Here is a 23,715-nt window from a genome sequence, read left to right on the forward strand (position 1 = left end):
GCCATCTTTTAGGGGACTTTGGTGTTAGGGTTCCTGACACGGGCTCCCAAGAACAGCAGAGCCTTTTCCCTTCCCGGCACAACATTTTGTGTTGCCTGGAGCTGGCAGTTGCCTTGGTTTGTTTTGGTGAACCGAGTTTTTAATGTGCTTTTCTCAGGGCTCGCCTCTTCTGTGCCCAGATGTCGGCCCAGCAGGACTCCAAATCCCAAGTCTCAGAAGTACTCTTGACTCTTGTACCCAAAGGCTTCCCCACCTGCTCTTGGCTCCCTGAAAGGACTGTTGTCTATTATTCACTGTTGAACCTCCTAGACTGGCTGTTCCCTTGCAGTTTCCTGTTCTGGGTTTTCATTTTTTCCCATGTTTCACGGATGCTGTAGGGTCCTTCCTACTATGACAGCCACAGTGGTAGCCCCCAACAGCGCGTCTGATTTCTCTGATCTCTCTGATCTCTGTCCACCCCTGTTCCTGGCTGCTCTCCTGCTTCCACACCAAACTGCTATGGGTCAGTGTCAGTCAGGCCCCGTGGTGCTGATTCTCAGAAAATCCATGGCCTGGACGTGAGTTAAAATGTTCAAGGACCAAGTCTCGACTTTTGGACACAGATTTCCTACAGGGAACCTAATCGCGTGAAACATACTTGGGGCTTTCACTTTTCGAGATTGCCCGTCTCAGTCTATTTTCTGGTGTACACATTTTTAGAATCTGGGTCGGAAAGCAGATAGCAAATAAGGAAATAAATATCCGTGGTTTGACACTGACTCTCCTGTTCTTTGGGGACAGTGCAAGAACATCTGTGTTGAACCTGGAGTTTCAAACAGTCCTGGTGGCCTCACCCATTTTTAAAACTAACTTTCCATTTTTTTTCTATTTTTTTAATCTTTGCTCCACATTCTGGGAGATTGCCCTGAGTTTTGACCCAAATCTTTTTACTATCTTTATTTCTGCTCTCATATTCATCATTGATGTTAACTGGATAATTTTTGTTTGTGGTTTGGAATGTTCATTTTCTATAGCTCCCTGTTTTTGTTTCATAGATACACTCTCTCTCCCTCCCCCACCCAACATATTAGCAGTAATTGGGGCTTTTTTTTTTTCTTTTTTTTTATATTTTTGGGCCACACCCTGTGATGCTCAGGGGTTACTCCTGGCTATGCGCTCAGAAGTTGCTCCTGGCTTCTTGGGGGACCATATGGGACGCCGGGGGATCGAACCGTGGTCCGTCCTAGGCTAGCGCAGGCACCTTACCTCCAGCGCCACCGCCCGGCCCCGGGGCTTTTTTTTTTAATCTTTCCCAGAAAAGTCTCTCCTTACTGTTTTCATGGGTTTTTTTTTTTTCTTTCATTAGCTAGACATTTTCTTTCAAACCTAGACACTTTCCTCCAAAACATGCTTCTGTTAAAAGTGAGACCAGCTGACACTTGTATGAAGACGGGTCCAGCTGGCTGACTCTTTCAAGATTTTCCTTGGGGCTGGTCAGTGTCTGCTGAGACTGGCCGAGGGATCCTTCATTTCTGTCTCATTGCTATTGCTGTTTTAAACATGACACCCCTTTCCCTTCCTTCAGAGCACTCCCCAGGTCTGGTCGCCTTGTCTGTACTTGTGTGTTATCTCCATTTTTCCATAAGAGCCCTTTAATATTAATCTTTTTTCAAGTCTAATATTTATTTTTAATATCTTTATTTAAGGACCATGATTACAAACATGTCATAGAAAGAACACCACCACCACCCCTTCAGAGTGCAAATTTCCACCACGAATGCCCTCCTCTTTCTTCTAACCCCCTGCCTGTCTTCAAGGCAGCCATTCTACTTCTCTCACTCATCAACATTATCATGGTAGTTCTTAATGTTGTCATTTTTCTAACTGCATTCAACACTCTTTGTGGTAAGCTTCATATCATGAGCCAGTCCTTCTGGCCCTCATCTCTATTGTCTCTCGGCATTGTTACAATAATGTCTTTTCTTTTTCTTCTTCTTCTTCTTCTTCTTTTTTTTTTTTTTTTTTTGGTTTTTCGGGGCACACCCATTTGATGCTCAGAGGTTACTCCTGGCTAAGCTCTCAGAAATTGCCCCTGGCTTGGGGTTCCATATGGGATGCTGAGGAATCAAACCGAGGTTGAGATCTTTCCTTGGCTAGCGCTCGCAAGGCAGATCCTTACCTCTAGTGCCACCTCGCCGGCCCCTCTTTTATTTTTCTTTTCTCCCCCCATTTCTTCCAGATTTCTTCCAGGATCTCATGTTCATGGTATAGAGTTTCTCAAAATAGTCTCTGATTACCCTTTGGATCTCCATTTTCTGTAGTGATCTCTTCCTTTTCCTTTCTAATTCGTTTATTAAGTTTCTATCTCTCCCTTTCTTTGTGAATTTTGCTCTTGATTTATCAATCTTGTTTATTTTTTCAGAGAACCAACTGTTGCTTTTGTTCATCTTTCGGTTTGTTTTTTAGGTTTTCACTTCATTAATTTCTGCTCTAAGCTTTGTTATTTCCTTCTGCCTACTTCTTTTGGGTTCTTTTTGTTGATCGTTTTCTCATTTTATAAGCTGTGTCATTAAGCTATTTATGTAGGCACCTACTTCCTGGTGCGTGCTTGCAATTTTGATTTTGAGTCTGTGTTTGTTCTGACTATTCAGATGTGTTTTTTGTAGTTTTTTTGTAGGTAGCAGAATGTTGGATTCAGCTTTTGTAAAATCACCCCATGCAAACGAGTCTGAATCAGGGTCACACAAGAAATAATACAAACCAGGCTGAGGGTGAAACAAGTAATCTAGCAATCTTCTCCCTACTATGGAAACAGCTGCCTGCCAGAACTACTGCTTTTATTGAGTACAGGGACCACCCCGGGGTGGGGCAACCCACCCAGGTTTACAAGTAAGACTATTTCTGTTTCGAAGTCCAAGTTGTAAACAAACATACAAAGAAACCAGGGATGATCTTTGTTTTGGGTAAAATAAGGTGTAACCCAACAAGCTTTTTGATCCATTTTGCCACTCTGTGTCTCTTAACTGGTACATTTGGCCCATTGACTTTGAAAGAGATAATTGTCATGGGATTTATGTCATCTTTTTGTAGAAGTTTGGTGTGTCTTTAGGCCTGTCTTGTCTTCAATTAGACCTTTCCGTTTTTCTTTTAAGGTTGGTTTTGAGTCTGTAAAAGTTTTTGAGTTGCTGTTTATTCATGAAGCTATGTATACTTCCTTCAAACCTGAAAGTGAATCTGGCTGGGTGCAGTATTCTAGGCGAAGCATTCATTTCATTGAGTTTTGTCCCTATATCCTTCCACTGCCTTCTGGCTTTGAGAGTTTCTTGTGACAGGTCTGCTATAAATCTTAAGGATGCTCCTTGGAATATAATTTCCCTTTTTGATCTTGCTGCTTTCAGTATTCTATCCCTATCTGTGGGATTCTTCATTGTAACTAGGATGTGTCTTGGGGTGCTTTTCTTCGGGTCTCTCTTAACTGGTACTCTTTGGGCATGCAGGATTTGGTTGCATGCAGTCTTTAGTTCTGGGAGTTTCTCTGTAACGATGTCTTTGATTATTGATTCTTCCTAGGGATCTTCTTCCTGAGTCTCTGGGACTCCGATGATTCTTATGTTGTTTCTGTTTTTATCAAAGACTTCTATTTTTTTTTTTGGGGGCCACATCCGGCGGTGCTCAGGGGTTACTCCTGGCTGTCTGCTCAGAAATAGCTCCTGGCAGGCACGGGGGACCATATGGGACACCGGGATTCGAACCAACCACCTTTGGTCCTGGATCAGCTGCTTGCAAGGCAAACACCGCTGTGCTATCTCTCCGGGCCCAAAGACTTCTATTTTCATCTGTTCACATTCTTTGAGGATTTTTTTCCATTGTCTAATCATTTGCTTTAAGGTTTCTTTCCAATATCTTCTGCTGAATGGAGTTGTTCTGCATCTCATCCCCCAGCTCTTCTGTCCTCAGCCACTGCCACTCTGTTGGAGAGGCTTTCCATTGAGGCCTTCACCTCATCTACTGAGTTTTTCAGTCCTGTTACTTCAGCTTGGAGTTTTCTGATTTTCATCTTTGTGGTCTGTTCAGCTTGATTTATGCTTTCCTTGAGTTCTCTGAGCATCCTCCATATTTCTACTCTATACCTCCTATTTGAGGGGCTAATCAGGTGATTGGTACTTTTCAGGTCATCAGAGCTGCCATCTTCATTCTCTTTGTATTGTGTTGTCCTGCATTGTTTCCCCACTGGCACGCTTGTAGTGTGGTTTTTACTATGTGTTGTGGTGGGGTTCATGTGCTAGAAGATGCACACAGTCACTCTGCTGCCATGCTCCTCTGGCTCCACCCTTATTGGACAGAGACAGCTTACTTTGTGCTGGACCCTGAAGAAATTATGTTCACTGACCTCGTCTTGGATGCTACATGCAGGAACGCAGGAAAGCAGTCAGGGAGCGAGGCAGTAGCCGTTTATCTACATATTAATTTTAATTGTTTTGATTTTTGGGTCACACCCAGCAGTGCTGAGGGTTACTCCTGGCTCTGCACTCAGAAATCGCTCCTGGCAGGCTCAAGGGACTGACTATATGGGATGCCGGGATTCGAACCACCATCCATCCTGGATCAGCTGCTTGCAAGGCAAATGCCCTACCACTGTGTTATCTCTCTAGCCCCTAATCTTAATTATTTTAAATTCCCTGTCTGGTCAGTTAAAATAGACATTTTCTGTCTGATCGCACTCTCTTTTAGATAGCAGTTTGTTTGTTTGTTTCCTGCTTCTTAGAATGCATTTTCTCTCTCTTTTTTTTTTTTTTTTTTTTGGTTTTTGGGCCACACCCTGTGACGCTCAGGGGTTACTCCTGGCTATGCACTCAGAAGTTGCTCCTGGCTTCTTGGGGGACCATATGGGACGCCAGGGGATCGAACCACGGTCCATCCTAGGCTAGCGCAGGCAAGGCAGGCACCTTACCTCCAGCGCCACCGCCCGGCCCCATTTTCTCTCTTTTTTGTCAGTTGTTGAAATCCAGACATAATATATTGGATGGTAGAAACAAGAAGGGAAAATAACTTGAGTATGACTTTTGTTTGTTTTTTTGGTTTTGGTTTTTGGGCCACACCCAGCGGTGCTCAGGGGTTCCTCCTGGCTGTCTGCTCAGAAATAGCTCCTGGCAGGCACGGGGGACCATGTGGGACACCGAGATTCCAACCAACCACCTTTGGTCCTGGATCGGCTGCTTGCAAGGCAAACGCCGCTGTGCTATCTCTCTGGACCCGAGTATGACTTTTTTAAAATTTTAGGGCCATAACTGGCAATTCTCAGGGCTTTCTCCTGGGTCTGTAGATTCAAGGATCATTCCTGGCAGGCTGGGAGAGAGGGACCCTGGCGATCAAACCTGGGTCAGCTTCATGCAAAACCCATGGCTGCCTGTGGCTGTGTCTCTCGGGCCCATGGGGCCTGCTCTAGAAACCTGGTTGGAGCTGGGTGAAGCTTCTGCCTCCTCCATGTCCTTTCTTCCTTCTTGTCCCTTTGGGGTCCCCCAGATGCTCTTCTCCAACAGTCCCCTCTACCCTGCTCCTGTGCCACCGCATCTGGCTGCATTGCTGGATCTGGTTGCTGTGCTGGGAAGCTGCACCCAGAGTGAAGATTTGTCTTTCCCTAAATTGGGTCCCTGGGCCTTGGCCTTTGGAAATGGGTTTCTCCCTTTCTTTTCTCCCCTTGCTGAGACAGGAGGCAGGAGGGGATTGTGGGCGCCTGCTGCTTCTGCAGCAGGGACCAGAATGGTCGATTCCTCACCCTGGGAGCTGGTCACGGAGAAGAGCCTCTCACAGTTAAACACACCGCTCATCCCTGTACCTGGCCAGAGCCAGGAGACGCCCAGCCTCATGTCTCTCCGCAGTCTGGCGGGATTCCAAGGGCCGAAGCACATGGAAGTGGGGCCCTGACTCCAGTTCTTACTGGGCCCGAGGGTGCATGGAGGTCCCATAAGGAGACCTACTGGTTTTAACCACTCTGGGGAGCAGGTGTGGCCCATGGGTCTAGGTTCAGAAAAATGCTTGTTTCCGCCCTGGTGGCATTTCCTTGGAGGACTCAGGGCCTGGGGCCAGGACCCTGTGCCTCCACCCCTTTTGCCCTGCCTCCTCCGCCAGCCTCACACTTGCTCTGGGGAAGGAGCTTCGCCTTCACCACAGGTGGACACTGAGATTCTGCCTTCTCCTCCACTGCTTGTTTGTTCCCTTAACACCCCACTTCACTGTGTTTCATGCAGTTTAGAAGCCACTTTTATCTCTGCAGTCCCTCCTTGACCACCCGTCTGTGTTCACCTGACACCACGGACATCTCTTGCCACTTCTGATGCGGGGTGGGGGGTGATGGCTGGCTGGAGGCTGTGTCCAGAACATGAAGGGCAAAAGGATCGAGCAGCGCTGCTGACAGGGCAGAGGTGCTCAGTGTCTCCCCCATCACCCTCGCCCTCTTGGCCCGAGTGTTCCTTCTCTTCTCTTGCTTCTGCTATCACACAGTGCCAACGGCCCCCATGTCTCTCTCTGTGTCTTCATCTCCTGACTTGTTTCACTGGGGCGGGGGGGACTTTGGAAAGTGACTTCCAGTGGAGAGGGACACACAGGAAGTGCATTCCTCAAAATGTTGGTCTGGAATGTTAAATTTGTTTGGGGGGCCATACCCAGCCAGGCTCGGGGGTTCCTCCTCGTTCTGCGCTCACGAATCACTGCTGGTGGTTCAGGGGACCCTCTGGGATGCTGGGGATCAAACCTGGGTCGTCTGTGTCCAAGGCAAACGCCCTCTCTGCTGTGCTATCTGCTCTGCCTCTTGAAATCTTTTCTGAGGGAGAAAATGACTTTGACGGTGTCAGAAGATGGTTTTGCACTGTGTTCAGGCCTTTAGAAGCCCAGTGCGTGTGTGGCTGGTGTGTGTTTGTGTGTATCTGTGTGTCAGTGTTCCTGTGTGTATGTGAATACGCACAAGTGTGTATTTATACCAGCATATATTTATGCCTATGGGTCTGAGTGCGCCTGGTGTACAGGCGTCTATCTGTGAGTCCACACACGTGCGTATGCTGTGTGCGTGTGTGGGCACGTGTGTGAGCATGCATGTGTGAGGAGGAGGAAAGGGGGAGTTTCTTCCTCCCATGCTGTGCCTTCTCCCTTCCTCAAGCAGAGCCCTGACATCTGTTTGTAGCCAAACCAGCATCCAAGCACTGGGACAATAACCTGGGGAAGAGCGAGGCCACCCCGGGGCCTGCTGAATGATTCCGTGGAGGGCAAGGGCGCCTCTTCCAAGCACACATTTGTGTAAACAACAGCAAAAGGCCGGGGATGGAGCCTGGGTCACGTCTCAGTGAGTGACCAACTCCTCCAGGGCCTGGAGCCAGGCCCCGGCCCTTCTCCGCTGCCGCTGCCACCATTCCTTCTCAAAGACTTGATGATGAGCCCGCCAGGTTCCTGGTAATTACATGCAGATTATTCTCCCGGAGCCGAAATAGATTTGGCTGAAGAAGGCGAGATTAGCATTTGCTTTGGATCCCCAGACTGAGGCTGGGCTGAAGCACGGCTGATTGCTGCTCCTTCTCCCGGCCCTTCTCCCTTCTCGGGTGCACCAGCTGCTCCTGCCCTCCCTCTCCCCACAGCCTCGGAGTCTGGATGGAAACTTCTCCAGCCCCACCCCCAGACTTCCAGCCTGTCCTCCTCTTCCTCCTGCTGCAAGAACCATTGGGGCCGGTAGGGTCTCAGGTGCTGGGCCTCCCCTTCCAGTACTCCCTGAGCCCTCTCACTTCTTTTTTTATTTATTTTTATTTTTTTTTTTTGGTTTTTGGGCCACACCCTGTGACGCTCAGGGGTTACTCCTGGCTATGCGCTCAGAAGTTGCTCCCGGCTTCTTGGGGGACCATATGGGATGCCGGGGGATTGAACCGAGGTCCGTCCTAGGCTAGCGCAGGCAAGGCAGGCACCTTACCTCCAGCGCCACCGCCCGGCCCCGCCCTCTCACTTCTTTCGCTCCCACCTCTGACCCTGGGCTCTTTCGGCGTAGCTCAGAGTAGCTCAGAGGGTACTCTTGGAGAACTGGGGGGGGCCTCATTCTGGGGTGACTTGACCTCACAGCATCCTTGCGAGACCGTAGGTCATCGGCCTGAGCGGAGAAAGCCAGAGAGCCTGTCCCTGCCCTGGGCCTCGGCAGTCTCGCTCACCCTGCAGTGGGGACAGAGGGTGTGGGCATCTGTTGAAGCCCCTCACTCTGTCCTCCTCCTGGGGATCTCTGGTGTCTGTGCCCCCATCTCAGCTGGTGGCACCAAGCACCTATGTGGCCAGCACTGTGGCTTCACCCCCACAGGTATAACTGCTTCTCCTGGGGGCGATGGCATCATTGTTTCTGTTTCGCTTTGCTTCTTTTTAATTTGGAGCCACATCGGCGGTGCTAAGGGAGATTCCTGGCTCTGTGCTCAGGAGTCACTCCTGGCAGGCTCTGGGGGTCCCCGTGGGATGCTGGGAATTAAACCTGGGTCATCTGAGTGCAAGGCAAACACCCTTCCCACTGTGCTCCAGCCCGGGCATCGTCTTTTTACATTCATCGTTCTTCCTTCTCTTTGGGCACAAGCTGGGGCATCAGCTGGCATCACAACACCGTCAATTACCTCGACTTTCTGCGTGCACTGGACGGCAGCCAGGACGGCCCCGCTGGGCCGGGGGATGACGAGGTGGACAACAGGCAGAGACAGCCGGGCGAGGCCAGGCAGGTGGACTTTGCGACACTGGCCCCCGACAACATCATCAAGAACATCCAGCAAGTGGTGGCTGCCGCTGACCTGGCCATGGCAACGGTAGGAAAGACCCCCCTACCCTGATCCTCACTTCCAGGGAAATGGAGCTGGGTTTGTGGGTCTTCCTCCTGCCTCACCACAAAATGTGTTCATTTTGGTTGGGTTCAAAGCTCCCAGAGTGACTCGAGGGCTGTTCTCAGAGGCGGGGCGCAGGGTCTGGGGTCCAGGCCAGATGTGGGGTGAAGGATAAAGCAGAGGACAGACTTGGGATTCATGGCCATGAATGGCAGGAAGTGGCCTGGCTGAGTTGGGAAGGGTTGTGCACAAATGCAGTAGGAAGGAACCAAAGGCCCGGGATGGGCTCAGAAGGACCCCTGGAGCCCATTGACATTTTCCCAGTAGTTTGGAATATAGCTGGAGCCTCGTTAAGTGGTTGCTGCCATAGGGTGGGGAATCACAGCTCTTGGGGAGGGCAGGTAGATAGCAGGGGAAAAGTGAGGACCCCTGGGCAGGCTGTACCCCCAAGAGCCCTCCAGACTCTGAGGCGCTTCCCCTGCTGCTTCTTACCCCAAGTGCTCTGGCCATCCAGGATGGAGAGGTGCCTTGGTTTGGGGGGCAGACACTGGGCCTGTGCACTCCCCAAACCAACCAAACCCACAACCCAAAGCAACCCAGTGAGTCAGTCTGTGCTAGAGAGGCTGGTGTGCCCCGTCCTGGCCACATTTGGGCCCTCTGGGAACCTCAGAGAACCAGGATGACGTGCAGATGACCAGGAGGCATGCTCCAAACAAGGCCCCATTACCTCCACCCCAGTATCCCTGGCTCGGCACTACATGCCATAATGACCCCCAAGGACCTGGCCCAGTTTAGTGCTTTCTGAGACCCAAAAACGGCTTTGAACTTCAAGAGCTCCAAGTCCCACTTTCACACCCTTGGTCAGGATTCAGCGAAGGCCTGAGGACCCCTCCTGGCCACCCTGTGATCACAGGCCACAGACAAACCAGATTTGCAAGCTTGTGCCAGTCACACGTGTGTCTGTCACTCATTGGGGTGATGCCCCCCCCCCACAGCAGCTGGAAGGGGCCAGCCTGGGCCCTGGGGTCCATGCACTCCAGCCCCAGGAGCCAAGGGAACCAGCACTGGGAACCTAAACCCAGAACTGCTCCTCTTCGGGCGCCTGTGCAGGCACTGCTGAGGGGACAGATGGTGGGAACATGCTCCCTCAGCGCTCAGCTGCGCTTTTCCAGTTTGAAGGCGAAGGAAGGCGGCGCCTGGGCCTTCGCCGTCTGCCGCCCCTCTCCCCGCACTGGCACTCAGTGGGTCCCAGCAGCCAGTGGGTAGGACCAGCCCTGGGGGTGCGGTCCCAGGGAGACAGCCTGTGAAGGCTTCTGGGGGCTCCCACCAATTACTCCCAGGGGCCACCTGAAGACTCTGCTCAGCCTGGGAGGGACCCTGAGTCCATCCCCTGTGGGATTCCTGGAGGGACCCCGAGTCTGTCCACTGTGGGTTACCAGGACTTGAGCCCCACCTTCCTCTCTCTTCCCTTCACAATGCAGAGAGTCGGGTTGGGTGTTTTCCACTCTTGACTGAACTACGTGGATTTATAACATGTTAATTATACTTTATTTCCCCCCCCCCCGACTTCTGAACCACTCAGTTATGCTCACATCAGGGATCAAACAGGGTCTGCCGTTACACAAGGCCCTACCCACTGCACCATCTCTCTGGTCCTTAATTATACTGCCTATGCAGACAGTGTCCCCACACCCATAATCCAAGAGCCCCCTTTGCTCCCCTCTACCAGGGTTCCAAGAACCCCTTAGTACACCCCTCCATGTGAGCTCAGTTCTCTGGGCTAAACCCCCAGTTCCAATGCTTGTCCCGTGTTACCCCATCCCCCATGCTTCCTGTGTGACCTTACCTGGTAGTAAGACCTACTCATTTCTTGGAGGGGTCTTTGGGAGGTTTCAAGAGGATTACCTCAGGGGCAGGAAGAGGATTTGGAAGAGAGATTGAGAGAGATTCAGCAAGAAAGAAGAAGAGAAGAGCTGGCAGAATGAAGAAGAAACATGCTGAATGCAGGGCTAATAATGGAGCTTGCTTGAAAGGTTATGATAGAAGCCACATGTGGTGTTATGTTGTGAAGCCTCATCCCTCTAGGTAACTTGACCTTACCTGTAAGACCCCGCCCATTCCTGGGAGGGGTCTTGGAAAAGGTAGATAAGGCCTTTGACCCAGGGGATTAGGGGGGCCCTTGGCCTTTTGGTCTTTGGCCAGCATGGAGGTCAAAGGGAAGATGGCTGAAAGGAGTTAAGATGCAGGGCTAGCTAAGAATGGCTGAATGCTTAAAAGGTTATGATATAGGCCACACATGTGGTGGATAGGGCATGAATAAAGCTGATGCTTCCTGATGCCTGTCTCTGGATGAGTCTGATTCCGCCGTTCACCTAAACCTGGGACCCGCCAGCTGAATGGGGATTGCGGAGCCACGTGGCCTGGGATGGCAGAGAAATATCCCTCCATCCTTCTCCATCCAGGTCCATAATTAATTATTTAATGCTACATCATTGTATTCAAAAGTCCTGGATGGGGCTGGATGATGGTGAGATGGATGGAGGGTGAGGCCTTTCTCCTCCAGCCCGAGCCATGCGCCTCCAACCCCTCCAGCCGGCGGGTCTTAGTGTGGTGGTGAGGAAAAGACTCGCAGCAACCAGGTTTCAGGAGACATCAGCTTTCTTCAGGGCCCTAGCCAATAGGTGTGGCTTCTATCATAACCTTTCGAGCAAGCTCCGTTATTAGCCCTACATTCAACATGTTTCTTCTCCCTCCATCCTGTCAGCTCTTTTTCTGCTTCTCTCTTGCTGAATCTCTCACAATCTCTCCTCCAACTCTTCTGCCTGCCCCTGAGGTAATCCTCTGGATACCCCCCAAAGACCCCTCTCAGAAATAGGCAGGTCTTACTCACAGGAATAATGGGGGATGGGGGTAACAGTCCTGTTTCTTTCTCTTACTACATTTCTTTATATCCCTCATATGAGAGTATTTTTTTTTTAATTCTGGAGGCAGTGACACCTACACACACAGAGCTGATTACAGCTAGACGCCTGGAATGCCACAATTGTTAGCCACTGGAAAGTGGTTTACGATTATTTCCCAGAACTGCACAATTTTCTCTTTTTACGAATATATACGTTTTAAGAATTAACAGTGTGATGAGTTCTATGCTGATGCATTTAACAATAAACATAAAATAGATCAATCCTACAAACGCATGATTTAGGGAGAGTGAGGTGAGAATTAAGAAAAGGTTCAGAGGTTTGGATCTTTTTCATGCCCCTTCCGGGCTCAAATCTGAGTCTTATGTGCTAAGATGGTCCCCCAGAACTTAGCCCAGACTTGCCAACCTCATTTCAAGTACTCTCTGCAAAGTTAGCTCAAATATACGTTTGCGGGGCCGGCGAGGTGGCGCTAGAGGTAAGGTGTCTGCCTTGCCAGCGTTAGCCTAGGACGGACTATGGTTCGATCCCCTGGTGTCCATATGGTCCCCCAAGCCAGGAGCAACTTCTGAGCGCATAGCCAGGAGCAACCCCTGAGCGTCACCAGATGTGCCCCCCCCAAAAAAGAAAAAATTACATTTGCAACATTGGCACGGCAGCCCCACCTGCTATTTTTCTGTCTGTCTGTCTGTCTGTCTGTCTTTCCAGGCATTCTTTGCATTGGACAGCGAGGACACTGGGTTTGTGAGTCCCTCTGATTTCGGCAAAGTCCTCCAGGACTACTGCCTCAACCTCTCCGACAACCAGTACCATTACTTCCTGAGAAAACTCAAACTTCATCTCAGCCCCTGTATAAACTGGAAGTATTTTCTTCAGAACTTCGGTGATTTCCTTGAAGAGGTAAGAAATGTCCCTTTGTAAAGATGGAGGTAAAATCAGTCTTGGGAAAGTGAAGCCTTGCATAAAATGGTGTTTATCTCTTTTTTGTTTGTTTTGGGACCACACTGGGCGGTGCTCAGGGGTTATTCCTGGTTCTGCGCTCAGAAGTAGCTCCTGGCAGGCTTGGGGGACCCTATGGGATGTTGGGGATCGAACCCAGGTCTGTCCCAGGTCGGCCATGTGCAAGGCAAGTGCCTTATCACTGTGCCATCACTTCGGCCAGGTGCTCACCTCTTTAATGGGCTCATTAGAAGTGAAAACTGGGTCTTAATGCAGCGATGTCTCAGGGTCACTCTGTGTCTTTTATTCCACTAAAGAGCTTTTGGGGCTTGGGGGTGCTTCTCTGTCTTGGTTCACTCCTCGCAGTGCTTAGAATTACTCCCAGCTTAGTGCTCCCAGTGGTACATAGGAGACCAGAGGGAACTGGAGACGGAGCCCCAGGCCTCCCACATGCAAAGCATCACTCAGTCCCTGGAAGTTTGCAGGTTGTTCCTAGAGACACGTGGAACCCTGCTTGTCTAGCCATGTGCATGTCCAGGGGAATGGAGGTCACGTCTGCCACCAGAAGTGGGAGCCGGAGGCAGGCAGCTGGACCCTCTGATGAAGACTTTGTAGATGACTGCAGGCGGGGTGACCATGGAGCCCCACTGGCCACATGGGCTCTGCTGGAAAGACACTGGCATGGCCCAGGAAGGTTCAGCCAACCTCGTCCCTTGGGCAGAGCCTGTTTATTCTGCGTTTGTTTTGGTGCCAACAGCCCAGCCCCATTAGCAACCATGTCATGGAGTTTCAACTGACACGGATTCCTGGAAGGGAGTGCGAGGCCCTTGTCTTCACTGCCCGCTGCTCCGGCTCCTCCTCCACTTACTGGGCTCCGCTCCAAGCCAGGTCCCCCGAAACACCCTGCCACCTTCTGCTCTCCCCTCAGGCCATCTGCAGGGATGGTGCCAGACAGCAGAGGCTCCGGCCGGGCCACTCTGAAAGGCGAGTGGAAATGGCATGTGGTCCCTGCTTGGAAGTTTCCCCACAGCATTCCCCCCCATGTGGGGGCATGGGTTGACAGAGTGCCCTGTCTATGTGTGTGTGTGTGGGGGGTGCATGTGTGTATGTGTGCTTGTGTGTATATGTGTGTTAGTGTGTGAAAGAGAGCATGTGAGTGAGCATGTGCAAGTGTGTGTGTCCTACAGGGAAAAGAACATGAAGCTGTAAAAACCGAGACAAGCCTGGCTCTGGGCTCCGAATAGAAAGGTGGGTTTTGTTTGGTGGCCACTCTCAGTGGTGCTCAGGAATTACTCCTGGCTGACTCCAGGAGACCATATGGGGTGCTGGGGATCGAATCTGAGTCGGCCGTAAGCATACAAGGCTAACACCCACCTTGCTGTTCTATTTCCCTGGCCCAACCACAGTGGAAAGGAATTGAAGGCAGAGTCTAGGGGTCTCCCATAGCAGGGGTCACTTTGTCCAAAAGTTTAGCAAACCTCCCTCCTTCCATCCTGGGGGGAGACAGGGCTTGGGGTTAAACACACTGCTTGCCCGTGGACGGACCCGCCTTGTTCAGAAACCCTCCAGTGCGGCGTTTTTTTAGTCTGGGAAATGCGTCGCCTCGCCGGCTGTGAATATAAAAATAACGCTCGGAGCAGACAGAATTTCTGAAAGACACAGAAGCACCTCCAAAGTCGTCTGTGGAAATAATGGGATTTCTTAACAAAAACACCTCCGTGCTCAATGCCGAGTAATTATTTCGTCCCGTTCTAGCCAGCCGAGAGCCAATGAGAAGCCGCCGCTTTTGTGGTGATAATATTCGGTCTTTAAAGTCATTTAGGGAGACGCTAAGTGACTGGAGGGAGACTTTCCTCCCCGGAGGGAATGTGAGAGCGGGGAGGATGCAGGAGGCGCCAGTCTTGGGGGGCTTTCAGGGGCCTCCCAGTCACACACAACTCCCCATTTCCATTCATCTGTCACTGTTGGCGCCCACAGACTTGGTGTGAATGGGATCCGGCTCCAGGTCACGAGCGGGTCCCATGATCCTCAGAGGCCTGTGCAAGGAATCACTGAACTGAACACGGCTATTCCCTGAGGTCATGTCTGTGGTTCAACATGTCCCCAAAATTGCACCTACGTGCCAAAGGAGCCGTCTCTCCTCCTGGAGCGCCGGGCAGGCGGTGGGTGAACTCGGGATGACTTAGACAGTTGGGGGTACCACCACAAAGGAGCAGCAGGCTGCTGGCCTGGCCCTACTGAGCTGAGGCATCGTTTCTGGCTGCCCCTGTGATCAGCAGCTCCCCAAGTGGCTGCCCCAGAAAACGAAGTGTCATTTCCCCTATGATCAGCAGTGGCCCCTAAGGCTATTCTGGGAACTGAGGCATCATTTCCTGCTGTGACCAGCATGCGCCCCCCCGGGGAACCAGCCTTGCAGCCATGTTGGTACTTGGGCACACGCTAATGTTGACACCCGTTTGGTCAAAGGAACAGGAGCGGAGCCTGGAAATAGCGCAAAGGGTCACACCACAGGCCTGATATGCAGAAGCGGGCCCTGAGCACTGAGTCAGGAGCAGCCCCTGGCAGAGATGAGCTGCCTGCCATGAAACATCCCCTGCTCCTCAGGCCTCTCCGAGATAGCTGCCTCCCTAAAGCTGAGGGCCTCGGGGAACACCCAAGTCCAATGTGGATGTCCCTGCTGATGCCCATGGGGCACCAGGCATCATCTGAGAGTTGGGGCAGCAGATACACCACAGGAGGGTGCCCATTCCGGTGATCACAAGCACCTTCCCCTGGGCACCCCGTGCTTGCTCCCCAGATCAAGGCTAAGTCTTAGTGAGTGAGGAGGCAGAGGGGCACTGTAGGTGTGAACGTGCTGGGGGCTGAGCCAGGCCAGAGGCTCCAGAGGGTCACTGTACTGCCCCCTGCCCACCCTTGAGAGCCACAGCCGTGTCCTGGGAGTGCTGGGGCCTGGTGAATTCTCGGGGTGCTGGGAGAGGTGAGAGGAAAGAGGAGGAGAAAAGGAAGAGGGAGGAGAACAGAGAAGGGGAGGGAGGAGGAATAGTTAGGCTGTGCCAGGGCAGGTCTGGGCACTGACCCAGCAGAGTTTCCCTGTCTGGAAAGACCCACTGAGGCCCGGCCCGACGGCTGTAGTCCATCATGGTGAGCAAAGACTGTGTTGAAGAATTGCTGTTGGCGATGGGGGTTCAGGGTCCTTGGTCCCAGCCCCTTCTCGGCCCCTCAGACCAGGTCGACTCAGTGATTAGTGTCTGCACCTCCTCCCTCCGGACTGCAGCTGGTTTGGGGGGTGCAGTGGCCAGAGGTGGGGGTGCGGCAACTTATGATCTCAGCTTGTGGGCCACAGCTTGCACCCTGACACTGGCCCCGAGCCCTGGCTTGGCCACCTGCTCTGTTTCCTGCCGAGGGAGAACTGAGTTGGAGAAACTCCATGACTCTGGGAGGGAGGAGGAAGCACAGCGAGGAATGGCCACCAGTCCCGGGTCCAGGAACACTGGTACTGAGGCTCAGTGCAGGAAACTGGTACTCAGTACCAGAGTACTGGGTTTCAGTTTACCAGTCCTGGGCCCAGAACCACTGGTACTGGGGTTCAGTGCAGGGTACTGGTACTCAGTATCAGAGTACTAGGTCTCAGTGTACCAACCCTGGATCCAGACCACTGGTACTGAGGCTAAGTGCAGGGTACTGGTACTCAGTATCAGAATATAGGTCTCAATGTACCAGTCGCAGGTTTCCTTGGTGGATTTTGGGAATCCACAATTACCAAGAGTCCTTGCCTGAATGGGAAGCCTAGGTGCTGGGATCCCAGGACCAGGGATGGTCTCATGCCAGGATCTTGGGATCGGGGTCTCCTTTCCACACACAGCTGTTGGGTGCGCCTGAGCTGGGGCCATTTGGGGCAGGTGGAATGGGGGATACTTGCTCTGCCTGGAGCTCCGATACTCTTTCTTTTTTTTTTTTCTTTTTTCTTTCTTTTTTTTTTTTTTTTGGCCACACCCGGCTGTGCTCAGGGTTTACTCCTGGCTGTCTGCTCAGAAACAGCTCCTGGCAGGCACGGGGGACCATATGGGACACCGGGATTCGAACCAACCACCTTTGGTCCTGGATCAGCTGCTTGCAAGGAAAACGCCGCTGTGCTATCTCTCCGGGCCTCCAATACACTTTCCTTCCCATTTTTTCCTCCATATTTCATCCATTTTTATCTCATTTCATTTTTTGACAGGCAGTTTTGCTACTGTTGTTATTTTTAGCATTCATTTATTCACTGTAAATACAAATGAAGATACAGTACAATTAATTTCTTTGCTAATCAAAATATTTGATCAAATGAAGCAATTTTCCAATTCCTGGCAGTGAGTCACTGTTCTCTGAAGGGCGCCGAGGCTCTTCCGCCTCATAAGGAGCCTCCGCCCACCGGTCCAGGTGCTTCAGGCTTTCTTCTCCCTCCCGTGAGGGTCATGGGAACATGGGGAGATTGTCTCCCCAAGCACCTGGAAGAAACCTGGGGGGAATCATGTGGCACCCTTATCCTCAGGCCCTTCACAAGAGCAGCATCTCTCCAGGCTGTGCAGCACTTCTGGCCTTCCTCAGGAGCCCATGTGGCCTGACCACTGAGGCAGGGCTGGGTCCTGACCTTGGTTCTCCTTCAAAGCCATCAGGACTCTAGCTTCTCTGCAGGGCTGCAGCCAGCAGAGCCCATCCGTAGGGCCTCGCCACACCCTGTTCTGGCCACCCTCTGGGCCTCACTGACCAGCCATAAAGTGGGGTGCACACCAGTGGGACCAGGCACAGCTCTGGGTGGTTGCGTAAATCTATGGGTTCTTGTTCTGTAGATCGTAGTTCTGTGTGTTAGTTGTGGTCACATGCTTCCATGGCTGCATGTGGTTCTCTGGGTCCTTGGTTCTGTAATTGCGTGGCAGCACGGTTCTGTGGTCCCATTAGTCAGTGGTTCTGTGGTTGTATGAGTCCCCGCCCCAGTTGACCGAGTCACAAGGACACCCCCTTCTCTCTGCCACTGAGTCTGCCCCTTGGTCCCTCCATCCTCCCTCCCACACGGCTTCTCCTCCTCCTCCTGGTGTCTCTGTTGTTCGGAGGTGGCCAGCACCCCAGGCCTCTCCTCCGTGAGGCTGCTTCCGCTTGAGGCTTCATGTATGGCAGCTCCTGCTTCTACCCTGATGGCACTGGTTGGGGTAGCCTGGGAGTTGGGGGCTCAGGAGACAATCAGATCCTCCCCCAGATAGAGTGGGACTAGATGTCACTCCTGTTCCTGGACAGAGGGACATACCAACAGGAAAGAACCCCATCTACGACCACAAGGTGATTCTGGAACTTTCCTGGCTACCCCAGTGGGCTCTAAATTCAAACATGTACGCTTTGCCAGGAGACAACCTTCCTACTGACAACTGTGTGTGTGCTTGTGAGAGCACATGGCTTGATCCCCTTGGGTTGTCACTGTGCGTCCACACAGCCTCCACATGAAGGCTTTGCCTTGTCTGGCTGTTACACTCCCCTGGGTCCTGGCGTGGAGGTGCTGGGTGGAGTGACTCGAGCTTGCCAGGGCCCTGGAGGAAGGCGCATGGATGCGAGAGGGGCGTATCCCAGGTTCCCAGATTTGCCTGTGACCCCCAAGTCTGTTCCAACGCAAAGGAGCAAAGGTCTCAGTGGCCCTGCAGATACCCCTGGTGGCTTCTGAGGGCCTTTGGCTAGCCAGGAGTGTGGCTTTCCCACAGGCCTTCAGAGCCAGCTCAAGAGTTGCCCAGCGCTGCCTGAAGGTAGTAGCTGCCAGGGACGTGCTGGCCAGGAGCCACACCAGCCTCCAGGCCCCACAGAGTCTTTCGTTGAGGGCTGCCCTGGCCTCCCCAGGCTGCCCTTTATGTTGGTCTCAGGTGAGCCGGAGACAGAACCAGGGGTGCCTGGCTCGTCCTGCCTGTCCAGGGGAACAAACGCTTCTGCTCCCTTTGTGCTTCAGAACCAGGCCTCTCAGTGGTACCTGCCAGCCGGCCAGGCCTTGCCGTCACGTCACTACTGTTCCTCCCCCAGGACGCCACCAAGTGGGCTGAGAAGATGCCAGGGCCCCCCAGACCCCCTTCGCCCCACCGAGTGCGCCTACCAGGACCTGCTGGCGAGGGCTGCACCAGGCAGTGGCCACACACTGCCGCACCATGGCCCTCGAGTTCCAAAACCTTGGACACCTCCAGGAGCTGCACTGTGGCCAAGGACGAGTTTTAGGGCTGTGTGCAGGCGCCATGTGCAGGTGTGCCTGACGAGCAGGTGAGGCAGAGTGGTGGGCGTGGGGAGGGGCGGGCGAGGGCAGTTGTGGGGGGTGGGCAGGGCCCTCTGAGGGTCGCTCTGGCGCCTGGACCTTGCTGCTGGCCTCAGGTCTGGTGTGAGGCCCTGCAGACATGGGTTGGGGCTCCCTGCTTCCTGAGTCACCAATTCCCTCTGAGGGCTCAGGAAGTCTCAGGGGGAGGGACAGCAGATGCCACCATGCAGGGTCCCACGCTGGCGGCTCTGCCCACCAGACAGCACTTCCCCCGCCCAGCTGGGAAGCCCCTCCCAGCTGCTCCCCCCCCCCCATCATTTTCTATGGCTCTCAGGGACCCATTGAGTCCGCTGAGGGAAGAAGGAGCAGTTTTGGCCCTGGGTCTGGCTGCCCAGGTTCACCACTCCCCCCCCCCCCAGCTCCTCCTGCAGCAGCTCGAACCTCCTGTGCGATAGTCCCTCTCCTCGGGGGTGGGGGCTCCGAAATTAATACAGTCACACTTATGGCTCCAGGGGGCCGACGAATAACGGCTTGCTAGTACAGAGCTTCCATTTCATCGAAATGAGTAAAATGTGGCTAATTATAGGCAGAAGCGCGGCGCGCCGGCTGAGCGGCCTCCGCGACGGGAATTGGATTTTAATTGTCCACCCAGAAAACATCTCAGCCCCTCCCCAAAGAAGCCCCGGTTCCTACAGGGCCTTCGGAAAAGGCAGAAAATACACAGCTGCTGCCACAGCCTGGGAAGGAGGAAAGAGCCCCACACTCATGTCTGGGCCCTTCTGGGTCAGAAGCGCTGTGTCTGGCCTACTGGTACCTTCTGGGCTGGATGCACTGTCTGACCTTCTGGTACTTTCTGGGTCCTTTTGGGCTGGGTGTGCCATGTCTGTCTTCTGAACCTTCTGGTACCTTCTGAGCCAAATGTGCGGTGCCTGGCCTTCTGGAACCTTTTGGTACCTTCTGGGCTGGCTGTGCCATGTCTGACTTTCTGGTACTTTATGGGCTCTTCTGACCTGGATACGCCACATCTGGGATTCTGGAACCTTCTAGTATCTTCGGGGCTGAATGAACTGTGTCTGGTCTTGAACTTTCTGGTACTTTCTGGACCAGATGCTCCGTATTCTGACCTTCTGGTACATTCTGGACCCTCTGGGCCAGAGGCACTATGTCTGGCCTTCTTGCTTTGGGTTGGAATATGCTGTGTTTGGCCTTCTGAAAATTTTTGGTACTTTCTGGACCAGATGTACCATGTCTGGCCTTCTGGAACCTTCTGGGCCTGATGCACAGCCATGTTTATGTACTGGGCCTATTAGTAGCCCAGCCCACAGGGCCCTGCACCAGGAAGGCAGGGAGGTTCAGCAGGTCGTGACCACACCCATGTTGATCTCTGTTCCTACCAGCACAGTGTGTGTGTGGAAGGGGGTGTTAAAGAATAAAACCACAAGGTTGATCTGTGGCCAGACCGGCAGAACATTGGATGGGGGGGGGGGGGCTCAGGGAGCCTTTCAGAAGGTTTGGAGACTGTGCTGGGCCTAACCCCCCCTTTGGGAGGCAGAGTGTGGGGTAACAGGGCCTGGGTGAGGGGCTGGAGACACGGGAGCCTGGAGTAGCGGTGCAGCAGAAAGCAAGGCCCTCGAGACTCTACCTCTGCCTCAGGATCCTCAGGGACACCCACCTTTGGCCACCACAGCTGGGCACTCCCCACTGTCCTTAGTCCCGCCACACCTGTACCTGGGGATACCCACTTTGCTCTGCACGCCATACCCCCATGCTAGAACTGGGAGGTTCTAGCACGTTCTTTGGTCTGTCTGACTGTCTGTGATACCTTCAGATTGGGGTGGGGATCTGTGCTCAGAGAATATATCCCCTTCTTCCTTCTAAGGAGCAGAGGTCAAGGGTCGAGGGGTCCCCTGACAGACATGTTTCCCTTTGTGGAAAGAATTTCGGTTCCTTTCCATTTCCTGGTTACAAACTTCTTTATTTCTTTTGTGTCTGTGTTAGTAGTGTGAGGTGGGGTGTGTGTGTGCCAACAGGAATTTATTTCTCTTACCTACTTAAATCTTCACTGGATTAGTATGAAATAGTAATAATAGCCCTTCCTCCCCCCCCCCTTTTTTTGTTCATTTGTTTTAGGGCCACACCTTGCAATGCTCAGGGCTAACTGCTGGCTCTGCACCCAGGAATCACTCCTGGCAGGCTTAGGGGACCCTATGCGAAGCCAGGGACAAAGCCTCGGTCAGCCGTGTGTAGGGCAAATGCCCTTCCCATTGTGCTATGGCTCGGCCCTGCCTTTCCTGGTTCTCGTCTCTGCCTGGCCCACAGCCCTTTCTTTTCTCCTTCCCCTTTTCCTCAGGCTTAGCTGGCCCGATTCACTTTGCAGCCTCTGTTCAGAACAGGTCGGGCTCAGTGCGCCTCTTGCCCTCATAGAGGCTGGACTCGATCTCTCACTTCCATCTCTTCTTTCTTTAGTTTGGGGTGCAGTGAGAGCCTCACCCCAGACCCCTTTCCCCCTTGCAGCGAGAATCCTGCTCTCTCTCCCTCTCTTTTTCCCCTTCTCAAAGCCATAAAGCACATTGTGCTTTAAAAAAGGTTTTCCAGGGGCCGGAGAGATAGCATGAAGGTAAGGTGTTTGCCTTGTATGCAGAAGATCAGTGGTTCGAATCCTGGCATCCCATATGGTTCCCCCGAGCCTGCCAGGGATTTCTGAGCAAAGAGCCAGGAGTAACCCCTGAGCACTGCCGGGTGTGACCCAAAAATTAAAAAAAAAAAAAAAAAAGGAAGGAAGGAAGGAAGGAAGGAAGGAAGAAAGGAAGGAAGGAAGGAAGGAAGGAAGGAAGGAAGGAGGGAGGGAGGGAGGGAGGGAGGGAGGGAAGGGAGGGAGGGAGGGAGGGAGGGAGGGAGGAAGGGAAGGGAAGGAAGGAAGGAAGGAAGGAAGGAAGGAAGGAAGGAAGGAAGGAAGGAAGGAAGGAAGGAAGGAAGGAAGGAAAGGGAGGGAAGGGAGGGAAGGGAGGGAAGGGAGGGAAGGAAGGAAGAAAGAAGAAAGAAAGAAAGAAAGAAAGAAAGAAAGAAAGAAAGAAAGAAGAAAGAAAGAAAGAAAAGAGAAAGAAAGAAAGAAAGAAGAGAGAGAGAGAGAGAGAAAAGAAAGAAAGAAGAAGAAAGAAAGAAAAAGAAAGAAAGAAAGAAAGAAGAAAGAAAGAAAGAAAGAAAGAAAGAAAGAAAGAAAGAAAGAAAGAAAGAGAGAAAGAAAGAAAAAGAGAGAAAGAAGAAAGAAGGGAGGGAGGGAGGGAGGGAGGGAGGGAGGGAGGGAGGGAGAGAGGACTGGAGAGGTAACACAATCAGTAGGGCGTCTGCTTTACATGTGCTAACCTAGGACTGATCACGGTTTGATTCCCCAGTGTTCCATATGGTGGTCCCGAGCCTGTCAGGAGCAATTTCTGAGTGCAGAGCCAGGAGTAACCTCTGAGCATCACAGGGTGTAGTGCAAAAAAAACAAAACAAAAGAAAAAAAATCAAGTTTTCCAAACAGTTTGTTTTAAAGTCACTGGGACCTGCTTTAGCTCTGCCCTAGGGGTCAGAGCCTGTGTCCATCAGTCCTGTCCCTGCGCTTCCCTTGGGGCTCTGAGGCCCGGCTCAGGGACCAATTTCACGACCACCCAACACACTCCTTGGTGGGCTCTGCTGCTGGGAAGCAGCTTTTTCTCTGGTTTCTTTAAAGGCACCTCCTTCCCTCCCTTCCCTCTGCTTGTCCCCCCAACTGACGCCCCCTTGTTGTGTCTGCTCCTCCACTTCTAAGAGCCCCTTTGGACTCTATAGTCCGGGTCAGGGCTCGCAGGTTGAAAGCCCAGAACTGAGTTTCCTTCTCACCTCACATCTTCTGGAAAATAACATGGGGCAGGCTGCATCACAGCAGGGAGGTGTCTGCCTCGATCCTTGTGACCAATCCCAGACATTCAGGCCTTAAGTGATTCACTTGGGGGGCCCTCATCACTGTGGAGCGTCCCCGTGTAGACCTTATTAACCCTCCTGTCTTCAGGTTCGGGGGCGGGAGTGTGGCGTGGGGAGCTGGTCTGGTCTCGCTCACCCACCCACAGTGGTTGATGGTGTCCACGACCAGTTTGACAGGCTCTGGGCGGAGATGCCGCTGGACAGCCAAGGCCGACTCAACTACCAGGAGTTCCTGAGCCGCTTCAGTTCTGGCGATGCCCCGCAGTCCCCCGGAAACTTCCCTCAGGCCCCACAGCCCCCCAGAGACTCCCCTCAGGCTCCACACACCCCTGGAGCTGGCCCCCCGACCCCACATGATGGTGGCAGCCGCAGAAGTGACCCAGGCAGCCTGGGCAGGGCAGCCGCCTTGTCGCCCCCACGGGACACGCCAGCCAGGTCCAGGATACGGAGTCAGCCTAGTGTGAGTGCCCCTGGGCCGGGTGGGCAGGGCACCCCAAGAGGCAGAGCCGGAGAGTGGGGGTCATAAGGGGCAGGGGGGGGGCTCTGGGCCCCACCAAGAGGAGACGGTGCAGGCCCCCTGTTACAGGCTCAGAGCCGAGAGAGTTGTCTCAGTAGTCTGCAGACCCCTCAACTGGAGTTTAGGCCCAGCAGTGCTTGGGGGACTCTCAAACAGGCCCAATGGACACCCAAAGTCTCCCAGCTCCTCCTTTCCTGGTTTCCAAGAAACTCAGAACCATCCTGTGCTCTGGCAAGGGGGGGAGAGAGAGGGAGGGGAAGGGAGAGAAGGGGAGAGGGAGAGAGAGGAAGAGGGGGGAGAGGGAGAGGGAAGGAGAGGGAGGGAGAGGGG

The 23,715-nt window shown here is 52.8% G+C and overlaps 1 protein-coding gene across 1 annotated transcript in view; it reads left to right on the top strand.

Annotated features, from left to right (window-relative positions):
- The window catches only part of EFCAB6 (EF-hand calcium binding domain 6), an 86,297-nt gene that overhangs the window by 56,996 nt on the left and 5,586 nt on the right, over positions 1-23,715 (top strand). The window contains 7 exon segments of the mRNA XM_049771521.1: positions 8,570-8,792; positions 12,437-12,628; positions 18,704-18,742; positions 18,745-18,846; positions 18,848-18,886; positions 18,888-18,921; positions 23,015-23,328. Of these exon segments, the coding sequence (XP_049627478.1) occupies positions 8,570-8,792; positions 12,437-12,628; positions 18,704-18,742; positions 18,745-18,846; positions 18,848-18,886; positions 18,888-18,921; positions 23,015-23,328 (943 nt within the window).

Source organism: Suncus etruscus, chromosome 4 (genome assembly GCF_024139225.1).
Source record: "Suncus etruscus isolate mSunEtr1 chromosome 4, mSunEtr1.pri.cur, whole genome shotgun sequence".
Lineage (NCBI taxonomy): Eukaryota > Metazoa > Chordata > Mammalia > Eulipotyphla > Soricidae > Suncus > Suncus etruscus.